The sequence below is a fragment of the Poecilia latipinna genome, unplaced genomic scaffold, assembly GCF_001443285.1.
Source record: "Poecilia latipinna isolate Pla-1442-1.1 unplaced genomic scaffold, P_latipinna-1.0 Scaffold603, whole genome shotgun sequence".
NCBI classification, from domain to species: Eukaryota; Metazoa; Chordata; class Actinopteri; order Cyprinodontiformes; family Poeciliidae; genus Poecilia; species Poecilia latipinna.
The window spans coordinates 167,794-190,508 of NW_015113219.1; the positions used below are offsets into that span (position 1 = coordinate 167,794).

Below are 22,715 nucleotides of genomic sequence, written 5' to 3' on the forward strand. Positions count from 1 at the left end.
CCTTTTTTTTTTAAATGAATATTTAATTTATAAAAAATCGGCAGAAAGGTTTTATCCCCTCTTCCTTTTTTTTTTTTTTTTTTTTTTTTTTTTTTTTTTGTGTGTGTGTGTGTTACTACATCTGCTAGTAGATAATTTTCTGTGTGAAAACGACCCGGTTAGTGATGCGTGCTTTTCCTGTCCAGACGTTGTCTTCAGGAGTGGTCCAGGTGTACACGGCAGACCGAAACGGCAGCTGGACCAAAAGATGCTGCGGGGTGGCCTGTCTGGTCAAGGACAACCCCCAGCGCTCCTACTTCATCAGGGTCTTGGACATCAGGGTAGGTGGAGATATGATTTCAGCACAACCAAATCAGTGGATGTCACGTAAAGACCAACAATGTTTTTTTTTTTATCTCACAGGACGGTAAGACGATGTTCGAACAGGAGCTGTACACCGGCTTCATTGATACCCTGCAGAGACCTTACTTCATTACATTTTCTGGAGATGTGAGTTGCCCGTGTCTGCTTTTCAGTTTTCCTTTTAAAGATTCTGGTTTTCACTTCTGTCAGTCTGTCATGTCTCATGCTTATTTAGACTTTTTGTCTAAAAATAAAAAAATTGTAAAAAGTTGTCGTTTTCCAAATTATGCTCAAATTTTTTTTATGAACAGATCAAATTAAGTCTAGACAAACGAAGATTTCACTCTACATATGTTGAGTGAAGATCTTCACACAGGTTGTGTGTGCCGAGTGCTCTCCCTATGCGTATAATTAAAAATGGGTTGGTGTTCAACTGAAGCTATGTTTTTGTCGTGTGTGTGTGTGTGTGTGTGTGTGTATCTATAGACGTGCCAAGTGGGTCTGAACTTCGCCAACGAGGAGGAGACCAAACATTTTCATGGCACCTTAACAGAGCTGACGGTGAAAAGAAACAGGAAAACAGGTACCACCTTTTTGTTCATTGATCTTCGGCGACTCGCAAAAAAAACTCTTCACACGCTTTGAACTTTTTCACATTTTCTCATATCGCGACCACAATCCTCTAGGTGTTTTTACTGGGATTTCATGTGACGGCACAGCACAAAGTGGTTTGCGAAAGGAACTACTTTAATCGTTTTCAGTAATAACGTCTGAAGAGTGGCATGCATATGTATCAAACCCTTAATTATGGGCCGCTCTGCATCAATCTGTTTACATAAGATCCCAAATGTGGGAGAATTGTGAAAAAGTTCAAGGTTGCAGATACTATTTCTTTGAAACGTTGCAGATACTATTTCTTTGAAACGATTGCAAGATTGGGGCACTCGCTTTTTTTAAAAAAAAAAAAATCTGATTCTAAGCCAAATCATGGCGCCTAATAGATGCAATGAAACACGATTGTTGACTTTAATTACTATGAAACTAGGAGCACAAATTAAATGCATGCCTAAACTTTTCTCTCTTTCTTTTGGATGCACTGATCTTGGTAAACCTGACCAGTATTTTTGTTTTTAGTAGTTTTTAGTTTCAGTTCAATTTAATAGATTCATTTGACACAGAGTGGTACTTGTTTCTGTTGATTGTGACAGTGGTGGATCATAACAACTCTGCTAATAAGGTTATTTCTCAGCACTTAAAGTGTTTCTTGAAGTCTCTGACCTTCTGTTTTGTACCTTAGGAGTCAGTAAAGTTAAGCTAGAGACATTTTGGATTACAAATAATGATATCCAAAATTCTACTATAACAATCCAAAAAGTGGAAAAATGGTTTCCAACATCTTCCACAAGCAGGATAAGCCACAGAAGGTCATTGCTGAAGACGCTGACGAGTCAGTCGTCTATTTAAGCTCATTTTTGGAAAGTTGAGCCAAAACCAAGAACACTAACAAAATATATCACTCTGCAATGAATCATCTTTTTTATTATTATTAAATTACCAAAACAATAAAAGAATCTTCCTGGACTCTTACTTGTTGAGATGCTCCAAAAAAATTTTTTTTGTATAATATTGTTATAGGGATATATTGTCTCTGACTAACGACAACTACTACTCTTAAACAACAGAGTGAATTGTTGTGGTGTTTTCTTTTCTCAGACTTTGGACTATGCTCTATCTAATAGTTTCCTTCCGACTTCTAATTCACTTGCGCTTTCATAAGCTTATGAGCACTTTTCCATCACGTTTATCATCACAAGCTCAATTAAGAACTTTTTTTTTTTTTTTTTCCATTCTGCGCCTTTTATTTCTTAACCTTTTTGTCTGGTCCGCTTTGAATCTTCTGCGTTTTATGACTAACGCCATTTCCTGTTACACCTTTAACCACTGGAAGACAAACTTGTATTTTTTTTCGAGGCCATCTTTTCCACCTCGCCTTCGCTTGTTGCTTATTTTCTATGTTTTAAGGCGAGACTCGTAGAAACTTGTGGACGATTGTTTTCTAGAGGGTCTAGTCGTCTCCTAAAACGCACCAACTAAAATTTTCTCACCAACTCTTCTTCTCCACCTGCTGACTCCTGCACTGACAGTGATGAAACTTCTTGCTCTTTTTTTTTTTTTTTTTTCGCTGCGCACACTTTGGCGCTCGCTTTCTCTTCTAATTAACAGAAGGACGTGTCAAATGCAGCGTTGTAATGATATGATTTATTTGTGTTCACAGAGAAGAGGCGGGACCCTCCAAATGGTAGGATTTTTACTTGTATGTCATGAAATGCTCAATAATCACATCTGGATTCATCGTTTTTACCTTTGACTAAATGCTGCGTTCTTGCTCTTCGGTGACGGGTAACAACTTGGTTATTATTGCCCCCTTGTGGTTGCAGGAATCCATTACACCCAGTAGATACAACAGCCATGACCTTTCAAGCCGTATTTGACACATTTATCTGAATGCTTTTCAAAACAGACGATCAAAATAGTGGCTGAGTGCGATATAGTCGAGATTCATGTAAATCACAACTGGTTCCTCTAGTTTTGGGGAAAAACTCAAGTATTTTGAACTTTTTTGATTTCGTTTTTCACTCTTTGATGTTTCGGATAAAGAAACAAAATATAACATGAGCCAAAGTTGAACATACAATGCAGATTTTGAATGACTTCTATTCATAAGGGTGTAAAACTGCAAGTTTAATTTCATGATATAACAAACGAGGAATTGGTTTGGATTAGATTGGATTATTATTTTTATTTTTTTTTTTCCCTTGAATGAAATCATCACTTCAAAATAGGAATTCTATATTTAGTCACTTTCTATTTGTCAGGCATCCAAGTTCTGTTTAATGATCAGCAACATTTAAGAGAGAAGTAGATAAGTTAAAAAAAAATATTTTAAGTTGGTATTTTGACAGATGTAGCTTTTCAGAACTGAAGTTCACCCCGATGTAAAAATTGAGTTGCATCTCTTGTCTCTCAGAGCTGTTTTCCTGCCTGTCCTGTTTTCATTTCCCCATCATCCTCCAGTCCTTTTCTACTACTTCCTGTTCCAGCTTTCCTTCCCTCATCGATGACCTGAGCTGCTCTTTTCCCCTTTCCTCATCATTTAATCCGTCTCTGTTTTCATCCCGTCTCGGTCTCTCTTACGCCGTCTGCCTCCTTTTTCTCCCATCCTGCAGCTTCGTCGTGTTTCAGCAACGTCACAGATTAATATGGGATTATGCCATGGATGGGTTTTAATGGTTACATAAAGGCCAGCAGCGCTCCGACCAGAATAACTATCTGGGATTAGATATATTTGCGTGTTTTTGCGGGGTAAGACCAGGAGCTGCTTGTAGCAAACGGATGGATGCTGGAAAGCCGAACGAAGCGTTGTACTCCGGCCGGCTTGGAGTGAAGTGGGATGGATGTCCGTCTGCTGCTGGCTGGCTGAATGTCGGCTGTTTTTAAATTTTTCTGGACGCCTTACCTGCTTGACGTCTTCTACAACTTAGTTTTGTTTTGTTTTTGGACCAGTGAAGGAAAACCTGAGATCTGCTTCTTGCATCAATGCTATTTCTTTCAATTGGGTCCAAGAGCTGCCATGATGTTCTGCACAACCTTTCTTTCGGCCCCCTGCGAGGAGCTTCTTTCTGAGGGTGGGGTCGGAGGACGAGCAGCTCCGACAGCTGCTGCTGGTCCCAATGCTGCTAGTGGGTTGGGTCCAGGCTGTCTGTCTTCATTCCACTGCCTGGTCCTCCCTCAGGACGAACTCTACCCGTCTCTTTCTGACTCTTCCGCTCGCACGGAGGAGCGAGCTCGCAGCCTGGCAGGCAAAATGCTGGTTGACATTGGGTTGAGCAGCTGCCGAGAAGGCGGGCGGGTTTGGGGCAGGGCGGGAGGGCGATTCGCTCGCTCGGCGTCACCACTGCCCTGCTTAACTCCCAAATGTTTCCGTAAAGCGAGTTCAAGAGGTATGTGTCCGAGAACTGACACGACACAATTTGTTCACGTTTTTACGACCAGTATCTTATGAAAACCCAAACGTTTTGCTTCCCAGACAATGTGCATGTCGCAAAAGACCAATTAAAATGTTTTAATCCTGCTGATGCTGCTGTTATACCTGAATCCCTTTGGGGGATCAATACACTATTCTATTGTAAAGTGCAGTCTGCCAAAGAGTTTGAGGGAGATTCCCAACATGTGAACTGCAGTTGGAGTCGATGCTTTAAGAGTCACTGTTCAAAGACTTCTCCTGGGTTTACGGTCTGGTCAGTGGATTCTTTTTGGCAATGAAGTCCAAAATCAGCTCAGCAATATTTTATTGAGCTCTGAAACTGAATTTCGTCATAATCCTCAAGTGCCTGAAGTACATTTCTGTGTGTAAAGTGAATATCATTTGACTTTTTCAACACAGATGCGTCTTAACATATCGTGGTTTTTATCGTGTAAATTCTAAGACTTTGCAATTCCACCAAATGCAGACATGCTCTGTTCTCTCTAACAGTAATAAATAAAACCTGTGCTGATATCAACAGGACTCTACCTGAAATGTCAAAAGCTTTCCTTTTCGCCATCTTTTATAAACTTTTCTCTTGTTTCCCAACATTAACGTTATCCATACGGTCGCCGTTTCTCCAGGACCCGCGTTGCCCATGGCGACCATCGACATCAAAAACCCAGAGATCAGCAACTCGCATCGTTTTCACAACAACTCTCAGATGAACAGCCTCGTGCACGGCTCCTTCCCCAGGAGGATCAAGAAGGAAAAAGTGAAGAAGAAGAGACTGACCAAGGCCGACATCGGCACACCCAGCAACTTCCAGTGAGTAGCCGCTGGCGTCGGCGTTGTTGATTTAGTTTCTGGTAATAACTCTGATCAACGCTGTCATAAAATTGCCAGTGTCCTGATGGCTTTATCTAATGTTTGTTTGATCTAGTCTTCATGTTATCCAGCCTTCCTTCAACTCTTCAAGTCTTCCTTTCTTGATGAAGGAAGGCAACTCTTTCTTTCATTTCTCAGGAAAAAAAATCTGGTCAAATATAAAATGTTGCCTTTAAATTGTGTAGAAAATCTGTGCAATCACTCAGTTGTTACAGGCCACAAAAGAACCAAATATTACAGTAAACAGCTCTTGCTGTTAACTCTTTTTTGCCATTTATGTGACTACATTAACTTGCATTTCTTCTGCTTTTTTTTCTTACAGGCATGTCAATCACATAGGATGGAACCCAAACACCGGCTTTGATGTAAGCAGCATTGATTCAGACCTCCCGTTTGTTTGCGCATCTTCAGTTGTGAAAGTGCGTGACGGGTAGGCCGTCTCAAACCGCATGCAGTCGGGCAGACGGATTATTTAAATGTAATATCAGCTTCTAAACGTTAATCCGAGCTGCGCACGCAAGGAGATTTCAGATGGAAGAGAATCAACGTGCATCCGCATAATCTATAGCTCAAGTTTCAGACGTCCCAGTCGGTGAAACCGCTGGATTCAGGAGGATGGATCACAGCTTGCAAATGAGAAAATTAAGCCCAGGGAATTTTAGCATACTGAATTAAGGAGTCTTTTTATACATAGCTCTGAGCTAAGAGGTTTATTACCTGGTGAATTACTCTTAAAGTATAGATGAGCTATTTTTGCTCCATATTGATAGTTTAGGTTTAATTTTTCTTTGTGAAATCAAAGAGCTTTTAGTCTATCAACTACTTTCAGCCATGTGAGCTCATAGTGTGGTATTTGTAGAGCCGAAAGTCAAGGTCAGAACATGTTCCAACACTGGCCACTAGGTGGAGGCAGAGCCGCAGAAATAGTTTTTTTGTGGAGTCAGGAAGTTCAGCTCAAAATGTGAAGCAAGTTTTCACAGAAAAACGTCACCAAGGTCAAACACTATGTCAGATGTTATGTTCACGTTACTTAAGATAGTGATGATGCAGACTTTTAATTTTTTTTATTTATTGTAGGAGAATCAGATAACATTTGAGTCATTTCATTTCACTGCTCAAATCAGACATATTTTTTAGTTGTGTTCATATATTTTTTTTCTTTTTTGGGTGGTGGACGGTTAGTTATGCATTCACAAATTTCTGTATAACAGTGAAAAACATATTCATACCCCTTAAACTCCAATCTAACTAAGCTTGAAGTACGTTTTTGTAGTTTAAACGACGGGTATAAATGTTTTTTTTCCTGTCAACTGTGTATCAACGTATTTATTTGGTTTTGTCTGTGTCCCTTTTCTCTTTTTGCCTTCTCTAGATGAACAACCTGGACCCAGAGCTGAAGAACCTGTTTGATTTGGCCGGCATCTCCGAGGCTCAGCTGAAGGACAAGGAGACCTCCAAGGCCATCTACGACTTCATTGAGAAAAATGGAGGCGTGGAGGCCGTCAAAAACGAGGTACGGAGACAAGGTAAGATGGCAACCGCACTCTCTGCTCTATGCGTTTACGTGGGATCTAGATTCAGACTGACTTTCTGTTAGAACGAGGCAATTGGGGATGAACAGCCGCTGAATGGGGATGGACAGTTATACTCAATAGAGTTGAATGTTATTGAAACGTCTAGTAATTTTGGCGACAGTACTTTTTAAATCGCACAAACAAGCCTCATTAGAACAGATTGACTGTATGGAAATGTTTTTTTTTCAGGATTATGTGAATTTCTTTGAAGTGGGCCGATTGTCTTTAGCTGACAGTCTAACTGGTGTGGTGGTTTCATCCCCAGGTCCGCCCAGGTGGAGCGGTAGGTTTCTGTGCATGACCGGCTGTGGAAGCTAACTGTGACGCTGCATGTGCAGTTATGCTAAGATTCCACCATGAGGCGTTTTGCAGTTCCTGCAGAGGTTCTGTCTGCCGTGTGATGCTCTGCCACCAGACTTCCTGAAATACATTTTCCGACGTTTTGTTGAATAATTGCAGAGCGTCTCCTTCCTTGGGAATCTAAAGAATTTCAAACTTCTGGTTGACTTTGTTTAACTCTTTGCATGTAGATTGCCGCAAGAAGGAGTTTGGTTTTATATGGTGGAACGCGGTAATAATTTTGTCCCATTATGACAACAAACTTGAAAGTATTTTGGGGGGATTTTATGTGATAGAGCACCAACACCATGAAGAAGTGCGCAGTTGGGGAGGGGAAGGACGGTGATTCATCGCTCGCAACATTTTTTCTAAATGAATATCTGGAAAGTTTGCATTTTTCTTCACCCACATGAGTCAACCTTTGTCTGCAGCTTCAATTTCAACTCTTGTAACAGCTTTGCATCTTTAGAGGCTGAAATGTTTAACAATTGTTTTTGTGAAATGGCTCACAAAAAACAATAGAGAAAGGATCTATAAATTTCAAGTCTTCCAACATTAGATTTAGGTCTGGATTTTGTGGAATGCCTGTAGTACCTGAAATACTTAGATTTAAAGCACAGCACCTCACCTCTGGCTGTATGTTTAGGCTTTTCTTTCCTACTTAAAGCTCAACCTCTGCTCTCAAGTTTTTTGCTTTGCACCCTCGAAAAAGTTTTTTATTTTTTTCTCGCATTTTCACAGCACTGCAGAAATGATGTGTTTACGGAAAATGCAGGGTTACTTTCTTCAACAAGTCGGGGTTTTTGTGGCTAAGACTTGTTTCATCAGACCAGAGCGCCATCTTTCATGTTTGCCTCGTGGCAAACGGGAAACTAGACTTATTGATGCTTTCATACGACATTTGATGAGCGAAAGAGTAGTAGTTCTCCTTTGTGGAAGGAAACGGATCAAGCTTCTATTCTATCACATAAAATTCCAATAAAATACCTGCATTGTTGTGGTTGTAGTGCGACACGGTTGCTGTGTTTCTCAGTTTTACTAACATTGATATGAACTCCAGCTGAGAAGGCTGATCCTGTATGGCTTAGTTATGATTGCATGGTTTGGCACATGTAAGAGCTGCCAAACATTTCAGTCTGTCAGATGATGATGATCCTCCTGCAGTTGTCACAAAAAGGAGGGGGGGGGGGTAAAAATTAAACTAAATCTGGTTGTTATGGTAACTGTCAGTGACTTCTTACAGACATGAAAAGTGTCTGTTTTGATGATCTGTTTATTTTTTTGTTTTATTTTTTTTTGTTTAGCTCCTCCACCGCCTCCACCCAGAGGTGGCCCCCCTCCACCACCGCCACCCCAACATGGCTCCGCCCCTCCGCCGCCTCCTCCGTCCCGGGTGGTCCGGGGCGCCCCGCCGCCTCCTCCCCACTCCAGGCCTCCCGTCTCGGCGCCCCCGCCTCCGCCCCCGTCCCGACCGGGCATGTCCGCCCCGCCGCCTCCGCCGCCCAGCCGAGGCGCTCTCCCGCCTCCCCCGGCCCCGGCGCACGCCTCCCTCCCCGTGGCCCCGCCTCCTCCCCCGCTGCCACCGGCGGCGGCCAGCAACGGCGCTCCTCCGCCCCCGCCGCCTCCGCCGCCTCCGCCGGCTCCCGGACCTCCTCCTCCGCCCTCCATGGAGGCCAACGGAGGGGACGGCAAGTCCGCGCTGCTGAGCCAGATCAGAGAGGGAGCGCAGCTGAAGAAGGTGGAGCAGAAGGAGAGGCCGGTGTCCACCGGCGGCAGAGACGCGCTCCTGGACCAGATCCGACAAGGAGTCCAACTGAAAGCTGTTAGTGTTCATTTGTTCATTTGGGCTCGCCGGAGCCCAGCAGCCACGCGTTTCACACAGAAACTGATTCACTCTGGTTTCCCGTCTTTACAGAGGGACGATAACTCCGAACAGACATCTGCTGACTCGGCACCGACAGCGGGCATCGTCGGGGCGCTGATGGCCGCGATGCAGAAGAGAAGCAAAGCGATCCACTCTTCGGGTACACACAGATTATCACAAACTCATGTATATGCACCTCCATACAGAACGTTTTAATTTATCTCCAGTAAGGGGAGCGAGGATTCTAGTTTTGAAATAAAAGTTGTGTAGGAACCCTTTTAGTGTCCGTCGTTGAGGTCTTTGCTCTTCCACACTCTGCACAGCAGAGGGAGTTTGTGGATTAATTTTACAGATTTCCTCTGTGAGATTGAAATATTATTTTCCAAATCTGTCTTTTTTTTTTTTTTTGACAAAAGTAACAATGTTGGTTAGGTTTTTATATATGCACCTCTGGGGATAAAATGAAGAGATCACTGCACTGAACCCCATTGACAACCTCATGGGTATTCCACCAAATACCGATTTCTGAGTTAAAACTTTAGTATTGTTGCTTCTAAGTGAATATAAACTTGTTGTCTTTAAACTCTGATCAAAATATTCCATGTTTTTTTTTTTTTTTTTTTTTTTACAAATCTGTTTATTAAAATATTAATTTTCTCCATTTCCCCCACAGACGACGATGACGACGACGATGATGATGACGACTTTGAGGAAGAGGATGAATGGGACGACGAGTGAAACTTGTTTTTTTTTTTTCTTATCTTTTTTTTTTTCGCCCTCGATGACACTAAAATTTATCCCAGTCTTTCTAAAATAAAGTTGATGACTTCATAATTATAATTAAAAATGTTCTATCAGTTTGCTGTACATGTTTGTTTTTGTTTTTTTGTTGCCTTTATGCTTTTTTTTTATTATTCTGTGCAATACCTCATTTAATCTATAAATGTTTGTCGGTCTAATCCTAGAGGTCTATCGTCGTTTGCTCCATCTTGTCTCCTGATGGGATTAATTTTTCTTCTGTTGCTACGCGGCTCAGACCTTCTATATTTCCAAATGTGTTGATCACTCTCTGCCATTTTCATATCTGCTGTCTCCTGTCCCACACGATCCGACTTTGCTCCCATTTTCACCCCAATGTGCAATTTTAGACATTTGAGCTGAACGTCGGCTACATTTTTTTTTTTTTCCCACAGCGCTTTGAGAGGGCTTACAAGATAGCGAGACAAGTTGCCACAAAATCTTATTTGTATCATTATTAGAACGGGAGAAGAAAAAGGCTATTTTCATATCTTGTTGCTCTGTAGCTTATTTTTACATATTCAAATAATTCTAGTTTATTGATCATATTTTCTTAAAAAAAAGAGGAAGAAAAGACAGCACTCTGGAATATTTGGCATTCATTCACTGTGGACTGTATATTTACTCTAAACTTTGAGTCTTTTTTTGCACAGATTGAAAAATCCGACTCGTTGCAGGGATAGACAACATTTTAGGGTTCGCATCATAATTTAAAGTGCACATGCTTTAAGTAATGTTGCCAAATACATGAGGAATTGAAATGATAAATCATTAACACTACAGACAGTAAAGAGGGTAGCCCACAGTGTTATGTTGGGCTCGTTTTTTTTTTTTTTAAATCTCTGTGACACTACAGATTTAATTGACTTTTGTGCTCATTTGTTTTTTTTACAGTAGAAGGCAGAGTATTAATACACACCTGTTTATTGTAATCAGGTAATTCATTATGTGATGCTAAAATAAAGATATTTTAGTTTTGCACACTGATTCTGATGATGGGTCCATTCTACGTTTCTGTACTCTTCAAACGCCGACATTAATTACCAAGCACCTATTGACTCGACCACTTTTAATTATGAGCGGGAACATTGGGACATCTATGCACAGTCAATGTTAAATTATGTAAGCATTGAATTTTTAAGTTTTACCCTTCAAAGTGGATATGTCACAAAGTTAAATTGTTTAATTATTTTGCATAGCAGTCATAAAAAATGTGTTTATTGCAATATCCGCTCAAATATGAGGTGAATTTCAGAAATATGATTTTTGACCAGCAGTTCTTTTTCAGTTTTTTTCTTTATTTTTAGACAGAAGAAAAAGAAATGACGATGGGTAAAGTTTGTAATTTGCCAACTGTAGTTTTAGTCTAAAGTCAAGATAATGCAGAACTTGTAATATGAAGGTAAAAGGGTGCTGGTCATTTTTACCTTCGCCCCTTTTGTGTTGCTTTCAAAGAGGCATTTTTTTAAAATTTATTTATTTTTATCATGACTGTGTTGTGAAGCTGCCTAGATACATTTTAAACACCTAGCAAGAGTAGTTAATTTGGATGTAAGCCAAAATAGTTTCTCATGTTTCTGGTTATAATTCATGAAGTTCGACTCAGTGGTTTTTGTATCATCTCTTAAACCGAAAGCCAAGTGACATGGCCGCATTTGCCTGGCAAAAGCTAGCATTTGCCTTGTTCCTGTTAGCTACTCAGCTACTAACCCTGACAACATTAAATTTGTTAATACAGGAAATCTGGGATGTATTGGGAAGAAGTGGTTGTTTTCTAGTGTTTATAACCAATCCATCTAGCTAGGTTACAGAGAGCCTGGTTGTATAGCCATTTAACTAGCTAAAAAGCTAGCTGCATAACTATTTAGCTAGCTATGTAGTTATTTGGCTAGCTTATAAACATTTAAAATTTGAGCTTACTTCAATGCTTTCTGGCTTTTTCAGGGCAACTTATTTGAGTAAAATATGTACTCATGTTTTGGGCTAAAAGACAAGAATTTAAATTGTTTGGGCAACACCTGAACTATAGAACAGGATAGTTGGTGTTTGTCATACATTAGCTTAAAATTTGCTAGCATTTGCCTCGTTTCTGTTGGAAAATACTCCATCAAAGGTTAATGTGAGGAGAATTTTGCATTTGTTTTGCCCACTGAATATGAAGAACCAAAACATTTTGTTTACAAGAAGTCTCCCAGCAGCATACATTCCATAATACCTCCTACCTACTTTAACTGTAAATTAATTAAAGCAATGTTTCAAAATCTGGCTTAGGTTTTGGTATTGTAAAGAAGTGTTGTTGAATGATTAAGAAGTAGTCAGTCAACAACATTACTTTATTCAGGCAATTAAATACTTAAAGCCAATTGGCCTAAATGAGGCTGCGTGTAATTAAAATCTCAGAAAATAATGTACAGTTAAATGAATCCTGGGATTTGAGTTTTCTACAACATATTTAAGCCACCAAAATATTTGACAAAAAAAAGTAAAGCGAAATATGGCTAAACACATGGGAATTAAATTAGTTAAAAGTTACAAATGACACCGCATATCAATAGGAATAAATACTGAAACACAGTGTAACAACAATTTTATTCATAAGAAAAAAAACTGACTAAAAACATTTTCCTTCTGTTGGGAGCTACTTGGCACCATAACACACTCCAAGTTCAATTAGCAGCTCAAGAAACTGAAGATATTCCTCCTTGTTAGTTTTAAATGACAATCATGAATCGTGGCATCAGTGGCTCAAGAGTTTTGAATTGAAAACGACCATCGCTGTAATGCTGCCAAGAAACAGCAGAGTATTCTGGTAGCTTAGCTTGTAGCACGCCAGTTCACAGTCCTACAGAAAACAAAACAAGCTTCTGAAATGCTTATTTGAAACTTTAGTCTTATCCGTGCAGAAATAATAACTTGGCATCCTTTCCTGCTGGTTTGTTTTTCTGTTTGCAAAAACTGGACTGTCAATCTTAAATTTTCTGACGGTGAAAAACAAAGTGCCACTTGTTTGATTGAGGTCAGATCTCTGTTGTTGTTAGGTGTTAAAATATGCTAATTTTTTTGTCAGCTTCTTCAGGAAACTGTTAAAAGGATGACACCAACTCCGATCCAAAAACAAAAAAACCTTAACAAATGAGCGCCAGTGTTGTAAACTCCAATAAAGATTTCTTCACAAAAATGCGTTTTTAATCCTTTTGTCCATGCTTAACGTTTTCTTAAAATTTTAGTTGTTAGCCATTACGTATTTTACTGCTACGGTTTTGTCTCATAAGACGGGTAGAAACCTCACTTGCAAATCATAAAGTCATGGATCTTCTTCACCTATAAATGGAAAAACGATTACAAAACAAACTCAAGAAAAGAAAACTAAGCGGCCTGTCTCTAATATGTCTAGATTAAATTATCTATAGCGAAAAAGACACTCGAGAGAGCAGGCTATATTTTTAGTTGATGTCCACATCAGCTGAACTTTCATCAGTCCCCTTCGCTACAGAGCTTATAAAAGGGATTAGGGTAGGTATGGCACTTTCCACTGATGTTACACCACTGAGGTTCCACAGAGACAGACATGCAAAAGCTTTTATAGGCACAACATCAGGGTTTTGACTTGATGTAAGCATGCAGCTGGGTAATTTGAATAATTTTATTACATAACACCCTACTTTCCTACTTTGGGTAATGGCTTTTTTTTTTTTTTTTTTTTTGCATGGTAATGGGATTCAGACCTGATATTGTGAAACATTTTTGTCTAAAGCAGATGGATGTATGCACATTACACAATGTAAAAGGGCTATCAATTTATGGGATAATAAAAGCAACAAAAAATGCATTTGTTTCGAGCTGCATTTGATCTGAGTCACATGTTTGAAATTCTTTATACCCGTCTCAATAATCGACGGAAAAAATCTTGCGTGACATTAATCAAACCTGACCAGCTGTTTTCATGTTCCCTCTGATAATTATGATTCATCTTTGGTAAACAGCTCCAGTGCTTTCAAATGCCTCCTTGCTCTCATCCCGATATAGCTCCTTCAATAATCAGATTCAACTATCAAGAGTCGAGCCTCGTCACATAAAACCCCAACGAAACTTAATTTTGTGTCTTTGTGCGACTTTCAACCAGGTGTAGACAGAAATCTGGGGCAATAAGTGGCATTTTATTGACATTTCAATCTATGTCTCAACTTTATGACATAGATTGTAAAAATCAGTCTGTGCAGAAAAAGTTGCATGGTTGAATTGTTATGTTACTCAGTGTTTTTAGACCTCCAGGCAGCAAATGCTATGTGGAATACCCAAAGAGAGTTGAGTATTAGGTCAGCTATTAATGAAATGACCATTTGACACAAGAACGGCACAATGGTCTCCTGCATTGAATAGACAGAAAAGTCAGGGGGGGCCATGAGTTTATGGCTGACAGTCTTGACAGGCTCTGTGATATTGTGCGGTTTGGTGACATTTTAACATTTTTAAGGATGTGGTTTAAAGAACGACGCTGAAATTCTTACGGGAACAATAAAACTTCTGTACATTTCTCGAAGCGATTCTTTATGGCAGCAATGCAGTTGGTGAAAGTCTGAGTTTTATGGAAGAATATGGAAGGACTTCCCCCCCCAGCCGTCTTGCAAAATATTACAAACCACTCTTATCCTTTTCAGTTTACTTTTGACTTTCTTTTAAAGTAAGCTTAGGCTAGCTCATTTCTATGCTCATTATAAATGAATGAAAACGCCGAGTAAGGATGTACTAATGACGTGAATATTGGATTTTAGTCATTTTAATGAAGAATACGTTTATTCTCCACCAGTCTAAAAAATAACATATATACACATTTTACAGAAATTTTTTCTTCCTTTGCAGGTATTTTAAATCATCCGTCAGTGTTTTCCCTGCTAAGTGTCACACAATACATTCACATCTTTCTCTAATTTTCTGTAAGAAGGAACTCTAAAACTTTACTCAATATTACAGACAAAGTCTAAACAATATATTTTTAGGCCTGGTCCTTATTGCTAAAGCCGTGTGAAAGTTAAAAATGAACACATTTACCTGTACGCACCTGTTGCACTGTTTCCCACCCATCGTCTTTAGGTTGCTGCTCACAAGTTGCTGCTGGGAATACTGGCGTCATCACTGACGTCAGAGTGAGTTTGTTGCTTTCTTATTTCACTTCACTTGTTCTGTTTTGCAACTTGTTCAGAGAAAGTGCGCAAAAACACGAGTGGGTGTGTTGTCGACGTCTCTGAGAGGCTGTGTGCATCAGCGGCTCCTCACCAGCAGGCTGACTCACTCAGACTGAAAAAATAATAAAAATAAAAAAATAATCCGCCTGTGTGCGCTTCTTCCTATACGTCTTTGTAACAGCTTGTCCCCCTTTTCTCCCCACCTTGAATAAAACTCACTCAGTAACCAAAGAAGACACGAACAACACGACTGCTGCAAGTAAGCAAATGGATATATTTAGAAACGAACACATATTTCAACCAAAAAGAAAAAGAAAAAAAAACACATATTTACAGTCTTACATGAAAATAGACATTTAGAAAATGTCAGTAAACAAGAATAAGAAAACTCATGTCACTTTCTACTGTGGAAAAAAAGCAAGACATTTTGCTTTTTTTCCCCTTTTTTTGTCACACTTCAATTATTAAGATCATCAGACTAAAATAGCCAGAGTAGTTACAAAATGCTGCTTTCAAAACTGGAATAAAATTGATTGAGGGGTAAAAAAAAATAAAAAAATAAAAAAAACTTCAAAAAAGTTAAAATTTACTCATCACCAGGACTGATCCAAGCCTTTTTGGGGTCCTAAGCAGCTTTTTCTGGGGGGGCCCACACCAGCATGTCAACACCAGATGATTTATAATTCCTAAGCTACTCTATGTGTGTAAAATACCTACTATCATAAGCATCATTTGTTATTAGTGTACATTATTGCCAGTACTATTATGACTATTGATTTCAAACTTACAGGAGTAACAAGTTTAAAAAAACAACAACATTTGGGTTTAAAATGCAGAGTGGCATTCAAATGTGATATTTTATTTTAGCTATTTTAAAGTAACATCAACTGATAAATACTACATTTAATATCTTATATTTCCCCAAAAGTGGCAACAGCCATCAACAGGAAGAGATTAATCATTATTATCTACAAGTTTGCATTATTCAATGTTATTTTAAAATATTTTTTTTTCTATCATGCTAGTTTATTGCTCTTGGGGGCCCCCTGGTGGCGTGGAGGACATAGGCTCTTAGACTCTTAGTTTGGTAATTCTTCTAACAAACTGAAGTTTGCTATAAGTGTCAAAATCTGAAGACAATTTGGAATAAATGATTTTCACCTGCTTTGAATAGCTTTTTATTTTATTACTTGGAAACTGCATTCTGTATTTACTCAGGATACTTGATACTTGTGTTTGATCTTAAAATTTGTTAGATGATCTGACACAATTAGGAATTAATTTTTGCAAAAGGGTATGGGGGGGGGGGGACTGTATCTTTAAATATCAAAAAATAGTTCCGAATTTTGAGTACAAATTTCCAGTACACCTTCCCGTTTTTTCCGAGTAAGAAATCCAATTTGTCTCCATCGCCGTCGTCATCGTCGCCGCCATTATCCCGCAGGGCCCGATCTCTTTGTTCCTTATCGTAGATGATGTGGAACTTCCACCTGGAAAATCACAGATTGTGTTAAGAGGACAAAAATGAGACGAAGAGCAGCAAAAAGGGTCAAACAGCAGCAGTCTGGACTGTTTTCAGGCGTGCTAATGCGACGAAGCGTCGAGCCCGTTGTTATCGAAGCGCCACAGAACAGTTTCTATAAATACCGGCGCTGAGTGGATGGAATCTGCCAGCTACAGCCAGAGACCCCATTATCTGAGGCCACAGATGATTTTCCACAACAATGTAACAAGCTGCGCTCCAGCTGCAGGAAAAGCCAACACTCAGATCTCCACTTACTAGGTAGATGAAAATAGGGGAAACTCTGAATAATACGGGCTTTTAGTTTCATTATTTGTCCTGCCATCTATGTTTTCCATTCCTCTATTATGGACGTCAGCTTATCATCCACTTCAGGGTAAAAAAAAAAAAAAAAAAGCAGGCTGACTGACTTTATCTTTGTCAGTGTTCTCTGTCCTACACTGTCTGTAAATGTGAAAGCGATGTGCTCATACCAGAGCACGCTGGTGGCAAACAGCCTCTTTTGCCTACCTACTGCTGTCCAGAGACAGATCATACCACATCAGCCACCAGGATGACTCACACACCACTGACTCTGTGTCATCCTTGTCTAAATTAAACTCCCTTCTTGTGCAGTTTGCCTTTTGGAGAGTTTGTCCGCTTCTGTTTTTCACAACCGAAACCCCCCCCCCCCACACCTCCACCCCCAAATGGGGAAGTAGTGTCTTTTCTCATGATTCCCCTCCTGCCTCTCACCCGTCTGAGGTTCCTGAGGCTGCTGCTGCGGATGGACTCCATTAGCTGATCGTGGGCGGACCTCATCGGCGTGGATGGCCTGCTGCCGCCCTCCTCCGCCCTCCTCTCGGCCGACACAGGCCTCAGGGCGTTCTTGAGCTCCTTCAGGATGCAGCCCGTCTCCCCCTTCGTCTCCTTCGCCTTGCTCTTCTTGCCCTTCTTCCCTTTGGCTTTGGTGACCTTCTTGCTGCCCGCCTCGTGGGCCTTGATGACCTCCGCGATCATCCGCGTGGGCCTCTTCTTCTCCTGTTGCAGCGGGAGAAGCGGAGGAGGAGGCGGTGGAGGAGGCGGAGGCGGAGGTGGAGGAGGAGGGGGAGGCGGCGGAGTCTGTTTTTTAGCCGTTAGTTTGGGTGAGGACCAAGGTGAGGCTCTGGGCGAAGTGTAGGGCGACGAACTGGGTGTTCCTCTCTTGAGAAAAGAAAATGCACACATAGTGAAAACAGAATTGAAGATGGAAACCAGTTTATGTGAGGTACATCTTATTAAAGGCAGCGACACACACCCTCAGGTATCCGATGTTTTGGACAAATTTCATTCCTCTAATTGAGACTTTAGAAAAGGCTTTGGTCAAAACATTAATGACGCAATTTAGCTTAAGTGAATCGAGTCCAATATGGCTTTGGGGTTATCCAAGAGGGGGAAAATTTCCAACAATCTGGGCCAGATAAAATCCCTTCCACTGAACCCTCGGGCCGGTTTGAACAGCTGCTTGTGAGCTAAGAAATGAAGCGGTGGAAACTTGACTTCCAAAGAAACAGTCCAGAGAGGACGTTTGGATTTTCTGAATCTAACATGTCAAAAGGGGTTTCCCTCCATAGCACACCACTTTAGTTATATTTCTCTTTTCCAAACTTTTCTCATAGGTTTAAGTAGAGCAGAAAAGTTTCATAGAGAGACACTGATGGACATTTGGTCAAACTCGACTTTAATCTGATGCGATAATCTACTAATCTAGAAAACTACTCCAGACATTTTGTGCCAATATTAATGTTATTGTTAGTGTGCGTTATGTAATTTGAATTGAACCGAATGAACCAGTTAGAGCTGATTGTGTTGTAAGTAATTGGCTGAAATGGAGTCGAAATGTTTAATGAATCAAACTATTCAAGTTATTCGAACAGTTTGAAGCGAAGTGATTACCAGCGCAGAGGTTCTTGAGTTCACAGCTCCGTCTTGTTGCTGCTGCCGTTGCTCCTGCAGCCGTCTCTGCCTCTGACGGTCCTGGTTCCTGGTCAGTATCCCAGTCATGCTCATCCTGGGACCAGGGAGGTTGAACTGGTAGCCGAGCTTGATCAAAGTGTGGTTTTCCCTCAGGATCTTCACCATCTCCATCTCCACCTGCAGCAGGTCATTGCAGCAATTCACATCGACTGTAACGGTAACCGGGGGGGATTCCGCTGGCTTGGACCGAAACCAACCTGTCCTCCACACATGTGCCTCTGGTTGTGAAAGCGGAGCTCGGTCAGGGTGTTGTTGCCTGGAAGTGCTTGGACCAGCGCCATCACTCCCTTCCCGCTCACGTAGTTGGACTCGATGTTCAGGCTGGTGATGGATGCGTTCTCCTTCAACATCTTAGCGATGGCCAGAGCGACGTGGTCGTCGGCCCGCGTGTTCGCAAGACTGAAGATTCGCACGTGGGTGTTGGCTCTTAGCGCTTCAGCAAATCGAATTAGAGTTTCCTGCAAAAGGGATTAGGAAGAAACAGAAAATCCTAAACCCACTGTTACCTTTAAGGTTGCTCAGCAATTCAAAGAGTGAAAGTTTAGTGTCTGATGATTGAGAGGGGCCGAAAAACTCTCCATTCCAAACTGAAATGGTTTATGAATAGATGTTTTGATCCGACTTCAGTCTGGGCTTATTAGATTGAAACTTATGACAATAAATCATGCAATAAAGAGAGAGAAAAAATTGTTTTTCATTCATGATTAATACTTGATTGTCTGTTATTTCACATTGCCAGGGATAACTGAGTTTTAAGATATGAAACTAGTATTTTTCAACAATTGTATTTCTAAAGAACTAAAAGAAATTGGTCATATTTCAGCTACAAGATACCCTGTAATCGTCTGTTTTATTAGTTGGAACTCAAAACAACACTTTGAATGAATTAAAAAAAAAAAAAGTTTTGTTTTATATGATAAAGTTTCTGTCTCCTTGGAAACAAAGGAAATTTGGGAATTAGGGATGCTTCAAAACGATTGCAGGAAGGATGATGCGCTCAACTGAGGACAAACTAGACAAATAAAACACGTTGTTACCTGTGTGATGTCATCAATGTTGTTCAGATTCACCTCAGTGAGTTCGGAGTCGTCGTTAAGAACTCGCTGCAACGCGTCATCAACAACTGTAGGGTTTCCACTGTTTAGGTCCACTGGTGGAGGGGGCGGAGTCAGCCTCATAGGCTCCGCCCTCTGAGGCCTCAGTAGTGTCGGTCTGACCGCATCCACTGAGTCTCTCAAGGGTTCAGGTTTTGCTACATTGTCTTGTTTGTCTTCATCCGTTTCAGCGTCATCTTCTTCTGTTACAGGCTCCTCTTCCTCACTTTCTTCTTCCTCTTCTTCTTCTTCTTCTTCACTGTCTTCCTCTTTGTGATCCTCCCCCTTTGAATTTTCTGACCTTTTACTTTCCTTTTCGCTCTCGTCATTTTTTTCTTCCTCCTCTTCGCTGCTTTCTTCTGTCAGACACTCGTCTTCTTGTTCGTCATCCTGTGTTTTGAGAAGATCACCAATATGGACGATCTTTAGGTTCAACAAGCACAACTCTTATAGTAGAGAAAAAGAAAAAAATTGGTTGCAACTCTCAATTTTTGCACTGTATTCAGTGTTTTGGTATTTTTTCACAAGCTTGACTGATGTGACTGTATGGGGACTGTGCTGACAGAACCGGTTACAATAGGATGGTTTAATTTAATTTTATGGGATGTTGATATTTGTGTAGTAAAACATGTAATAGATAAATAAGTAATGCCAACTCCTGATTTGGAAGATTGATTTGCAAAAAATAAAAAGCCTTAACTTCCTGGCTGATATCCTGAAATGTCCCTTTTATAATTTCACAAAATGTTGACTCTGCAAACTGTAATTTCATTTCTGAGGCTAGCGTTCGCTTCTTCATTCCTGATTGGCATTTCAGCAGAAGTCAACCCAGCAATGATGACCAAATAGTCCAAATCAAGCAAATCTCTAAGGTGGTTGATCACTTTTCTGTACATTTCTTCCTCTTACCAGTTTGGGGCTCCCTCCTGCTATCTCGTTTTCCAAAAGTTTACGGGTCTCGTTCTCCCAGTACTTCATGAGGGCCTCTCTGCTGAAAGTACCCGTTGGGGTTTTGTCTGTCTGGTCTCTCTGTCTGAGACCGATGGGCACATTGGCGTCAGGGTCAATGTCGACCAGCTCCTTCTCCAACTCGGCCAACTCCTCCGGGCTGAGCGACGCCAAGAGCTCATCCTCGTCGACGTCCTCGTACTTACTCAGCTCTCGGCGATACCCGAAAAAACTCATGGCCAAAGCCTGAGAAGCACTGACCGGTAAGTTATTAAACCGTCAGAGTGTTAACTGGACTCCCAAACTGAAGGAGTTTTGATAAAGAAAGTCAATTAAAACATAAGGTCCACCAATAAGCTTGAGATCTATAAAGATCTCCGCAAAGCTAGATTAAAAACTCAGTCGATTCATGCCATTACAATACGACCAGTCAAGACGTTTCCCTCCTGGTCCAGTCTGAACTGGATTCCTCCTGGCCGACCGACTTTATGTAAGGGTGCACACGTGTGTGTGTGTGTGTGTGTCCTCTTCTTTTCTAATCTCGCCAGCTGCTGTTTAGGCTTTAAGAGGGAACGTACCGGCGAGTAGGCCCCATGATGCAGCGTCTTTTTTTGGGAGTCGCTACCCAGATAGGCAGAGCTACAAAAAGCCTGTGAGCTCAGAGGCTCCGTGGCCTGTCATTGTAGCAGTCAGTCACCCGGACCTGAATGGCTTTGTTCACGGCCAAAAAAAGACTGAGCTTCATCGAAGAAGCAGAACGAAAAGGAGAAATGTGTAATTAATCCGGCGCGTTTCGGTGAATGACTCCTTAAAAAGATTAAATGTTTAATTTTTGCTTGATTTGGGAGTTCAGAAGTATCCATGTTAAACACTGAGCATTATTAACAACTGTGAGCATCCAACAATAACATGTTCAAAAGGAAAATACTCTTCGCCCTGTAGTATTATGTCGATGTGAAAAAGTATTTGACCCCTTACAGATTTATTTTGGTTTAGCTTTTTTTTTTTTGTCATATTTTGGATAATTGAGCAAATTTTTTTATTTCAAAGATAAAAAAAAAAAAAGAAATATTAAATGGAGGTTTCAAACTAACCAAACCAACCAGATCCTATTTGGAAAAACTAAGTACTCTGCTTGTTCAGTCATGAGTCAACTGTGATCAGTCACATATTCTGGTTCAGTCTCACTAGTCAAACCAGAAAAAATAAATAAATAATAATAATCTAAATATAATCTGTTTGACAACATGAAACGGGTTAAAAGATCTCAGAAAGCAATGCATTAATCACCTGGCCTAGAAAAATTCAACAAGGAGACGAGGAGCAAAGTTTCTGACATTTGTTAAAATGATTACAAAACAATTTCTGAGGTTCTTGTGAACCACTGGAGCCAGCTGGCTCTGGATTCCTCTTCAGGTTTGCTCTCTGTGCAGGAAACCTGAGAACTGAAGGGTTCAGACGGCCGAAGCGTCCGGAGCATCTAGTAGTATTTCTGGATAATGCATCAGGGTTGTCCAAGCCAAGATTGTTTCTGTTATTGTTTGAGTACTTCTAGATTAAAACAGTAATTATCTAAGTTATTATTTGGAGATACATGCAACCAAAAAAGTTCTGACTGTCCTAATGGATGTTATTCTTCTTTATTAGTGTTATTCCTTTATTTGCAGCTTCCATCAGCCCCAGTGATTGCTCACCTTCCCTCAGCTTTCCAGTTTCCTCTTTCCCACAGCTCCCGTTTTACCACTTCCTGTACTTTTCCTCAGGTGTTCTCCGTTGGCTTCTGATTGGTTCTTCATTTCCTCCTCTGCCGCGGAACACAAGCTCTTTGGTTCTCGTTGTTCCTTACTGGATCTTTTCGCTGCCCCGCCCTACCGCCTGCTGCTCCTCTTCAGAGTCCCGTCCTGTTCTTCTCGTGCTCCAGTTGTACGTTTTTTAAATATAGATCAACACCTTAATCTTCAGATTTTGTATTTATTCGATTACAGAAAACCATTTGTAGACATTTCTTTGGCAAATTGGGTCGAAAACTTGATGTTTTTTTTTGTTTGTTTGTTTTGGCCCCAGAGGGTCATATTCAAAGAGCTTTTCCTGAATTGGACGGTTTGATGAACATTTGAAATAGGAGGGCTGATTGTCAAACTTTT

General features: G+C 40.6%; 2 protein-coding genes and 1 long non-coding RNA gene across 8 annotated transcripts in view; 1 reads left to right on the plus strand and 2 right to left on the minus strand.

The window, feature by feature from the left end:
* Positions 1-10,384, plus strand: part of LOC106953791 (WASP like actin nucleation promoting factor) — a 21,412-nt gene extending 11,028 nt beyond the window's left edge. The window contains exons 2-12 of one of the 6 annotated variants that reach the window (XM_015042823.1): positions 186-320; positions 403-489; positions 829-925; positions 2,618-2,641; positions 5,011-5,194; positions 5,577-5,619; positions 6,627-6,780; positions 7,094-7,111; positions 8,472-8,989; positions 9,083-9,191; positions 9,705-10,384. In XM_015042823.1, the coding sequence (XP_014898309.1) occupies positions 186-320; positions 403-489; positions 829-925; positions 2,618-2,641; positions 5,011-5,194; positions 5,577-5,619; positions 6,627-6,780; positions 7,094-7,111; positions 8,472-8,989; positions 9,083-9,191; positions 9,705-9,769 (1,434 nt within the window). In that variant the 3' untranslated portion in view covers positions 9,770-10,384. The other 5 variants (XM_015042825.1, XM_015042824.1, XM_015042820.1 and 2 more) reach the window with 5 other exon arrangements.
* Positions 10,385-10,667: 283 nt separating this feature from the next.
* Positions 10,668-15,423, minus strand: LOC106953794 (uncharacterized). Its single transcript, XR_001426257.1, has 2 exons — positions 15,232-15,423; positions 10,668-15,124 (listed from the first exon to the last, which is right to left on the minus strand). It is a non-coding gene; the product is annotated as an uncharacterized LOC106953794 (long non-coding RNA).
* Positions 15,424-16,202: 779 nt separating this feature from the next.
* Positions 16,203-21,091, minus strand: lmod2b (leiomodin 2 (cardiac) b). The gene is made up of 6 exons (XM_015042819.1): positions 20,533-21,091; positions 19,567-20,013; positions 18,727-18,987; positions 18,449-18,646; positions 17,270-17,716; positions 16,203-16,502 (listed from the first exon to the last, which is right to left on the minus strand). The coding sequence occupies exons 1-6, from the start codon at positions 20,806-20,808 to the stop codon at positions 16,476-16,478; spliced, it is 1,656 nt and encodes a 551-aa protein (XP_014898305.1). The 5' UTR covers positions 20,809-21,091; the 3' UTR covers positions 16,203-16,475.
* Positions 21,092-22,715: the final 1,624 nt, after the last annotated feature.

Coding starts and splice junctions, on each gene's coding strand:
- lmod2b (XM_015042819.1), bottom strand. CDS start 20,808: ATGAGTTTTTTCGGGTATCGCCGAGAGCTGAGTAAGTACGAGGACGTC. Junction 20,014..20,532: donor CAGGAGGGAGCCCCAAACTG/GTAAGAGGAAGA, acceptor CTCAAAACACAG/GATGACGAACAAGAAGACGA. Junction 17,717..18,448: donor ACTCAAGAACCTCTGCGCTG/GTAATCACTTCG, acceptor TCTTTTCTCAAG/AGAGGAACACCCAGTTCGTC.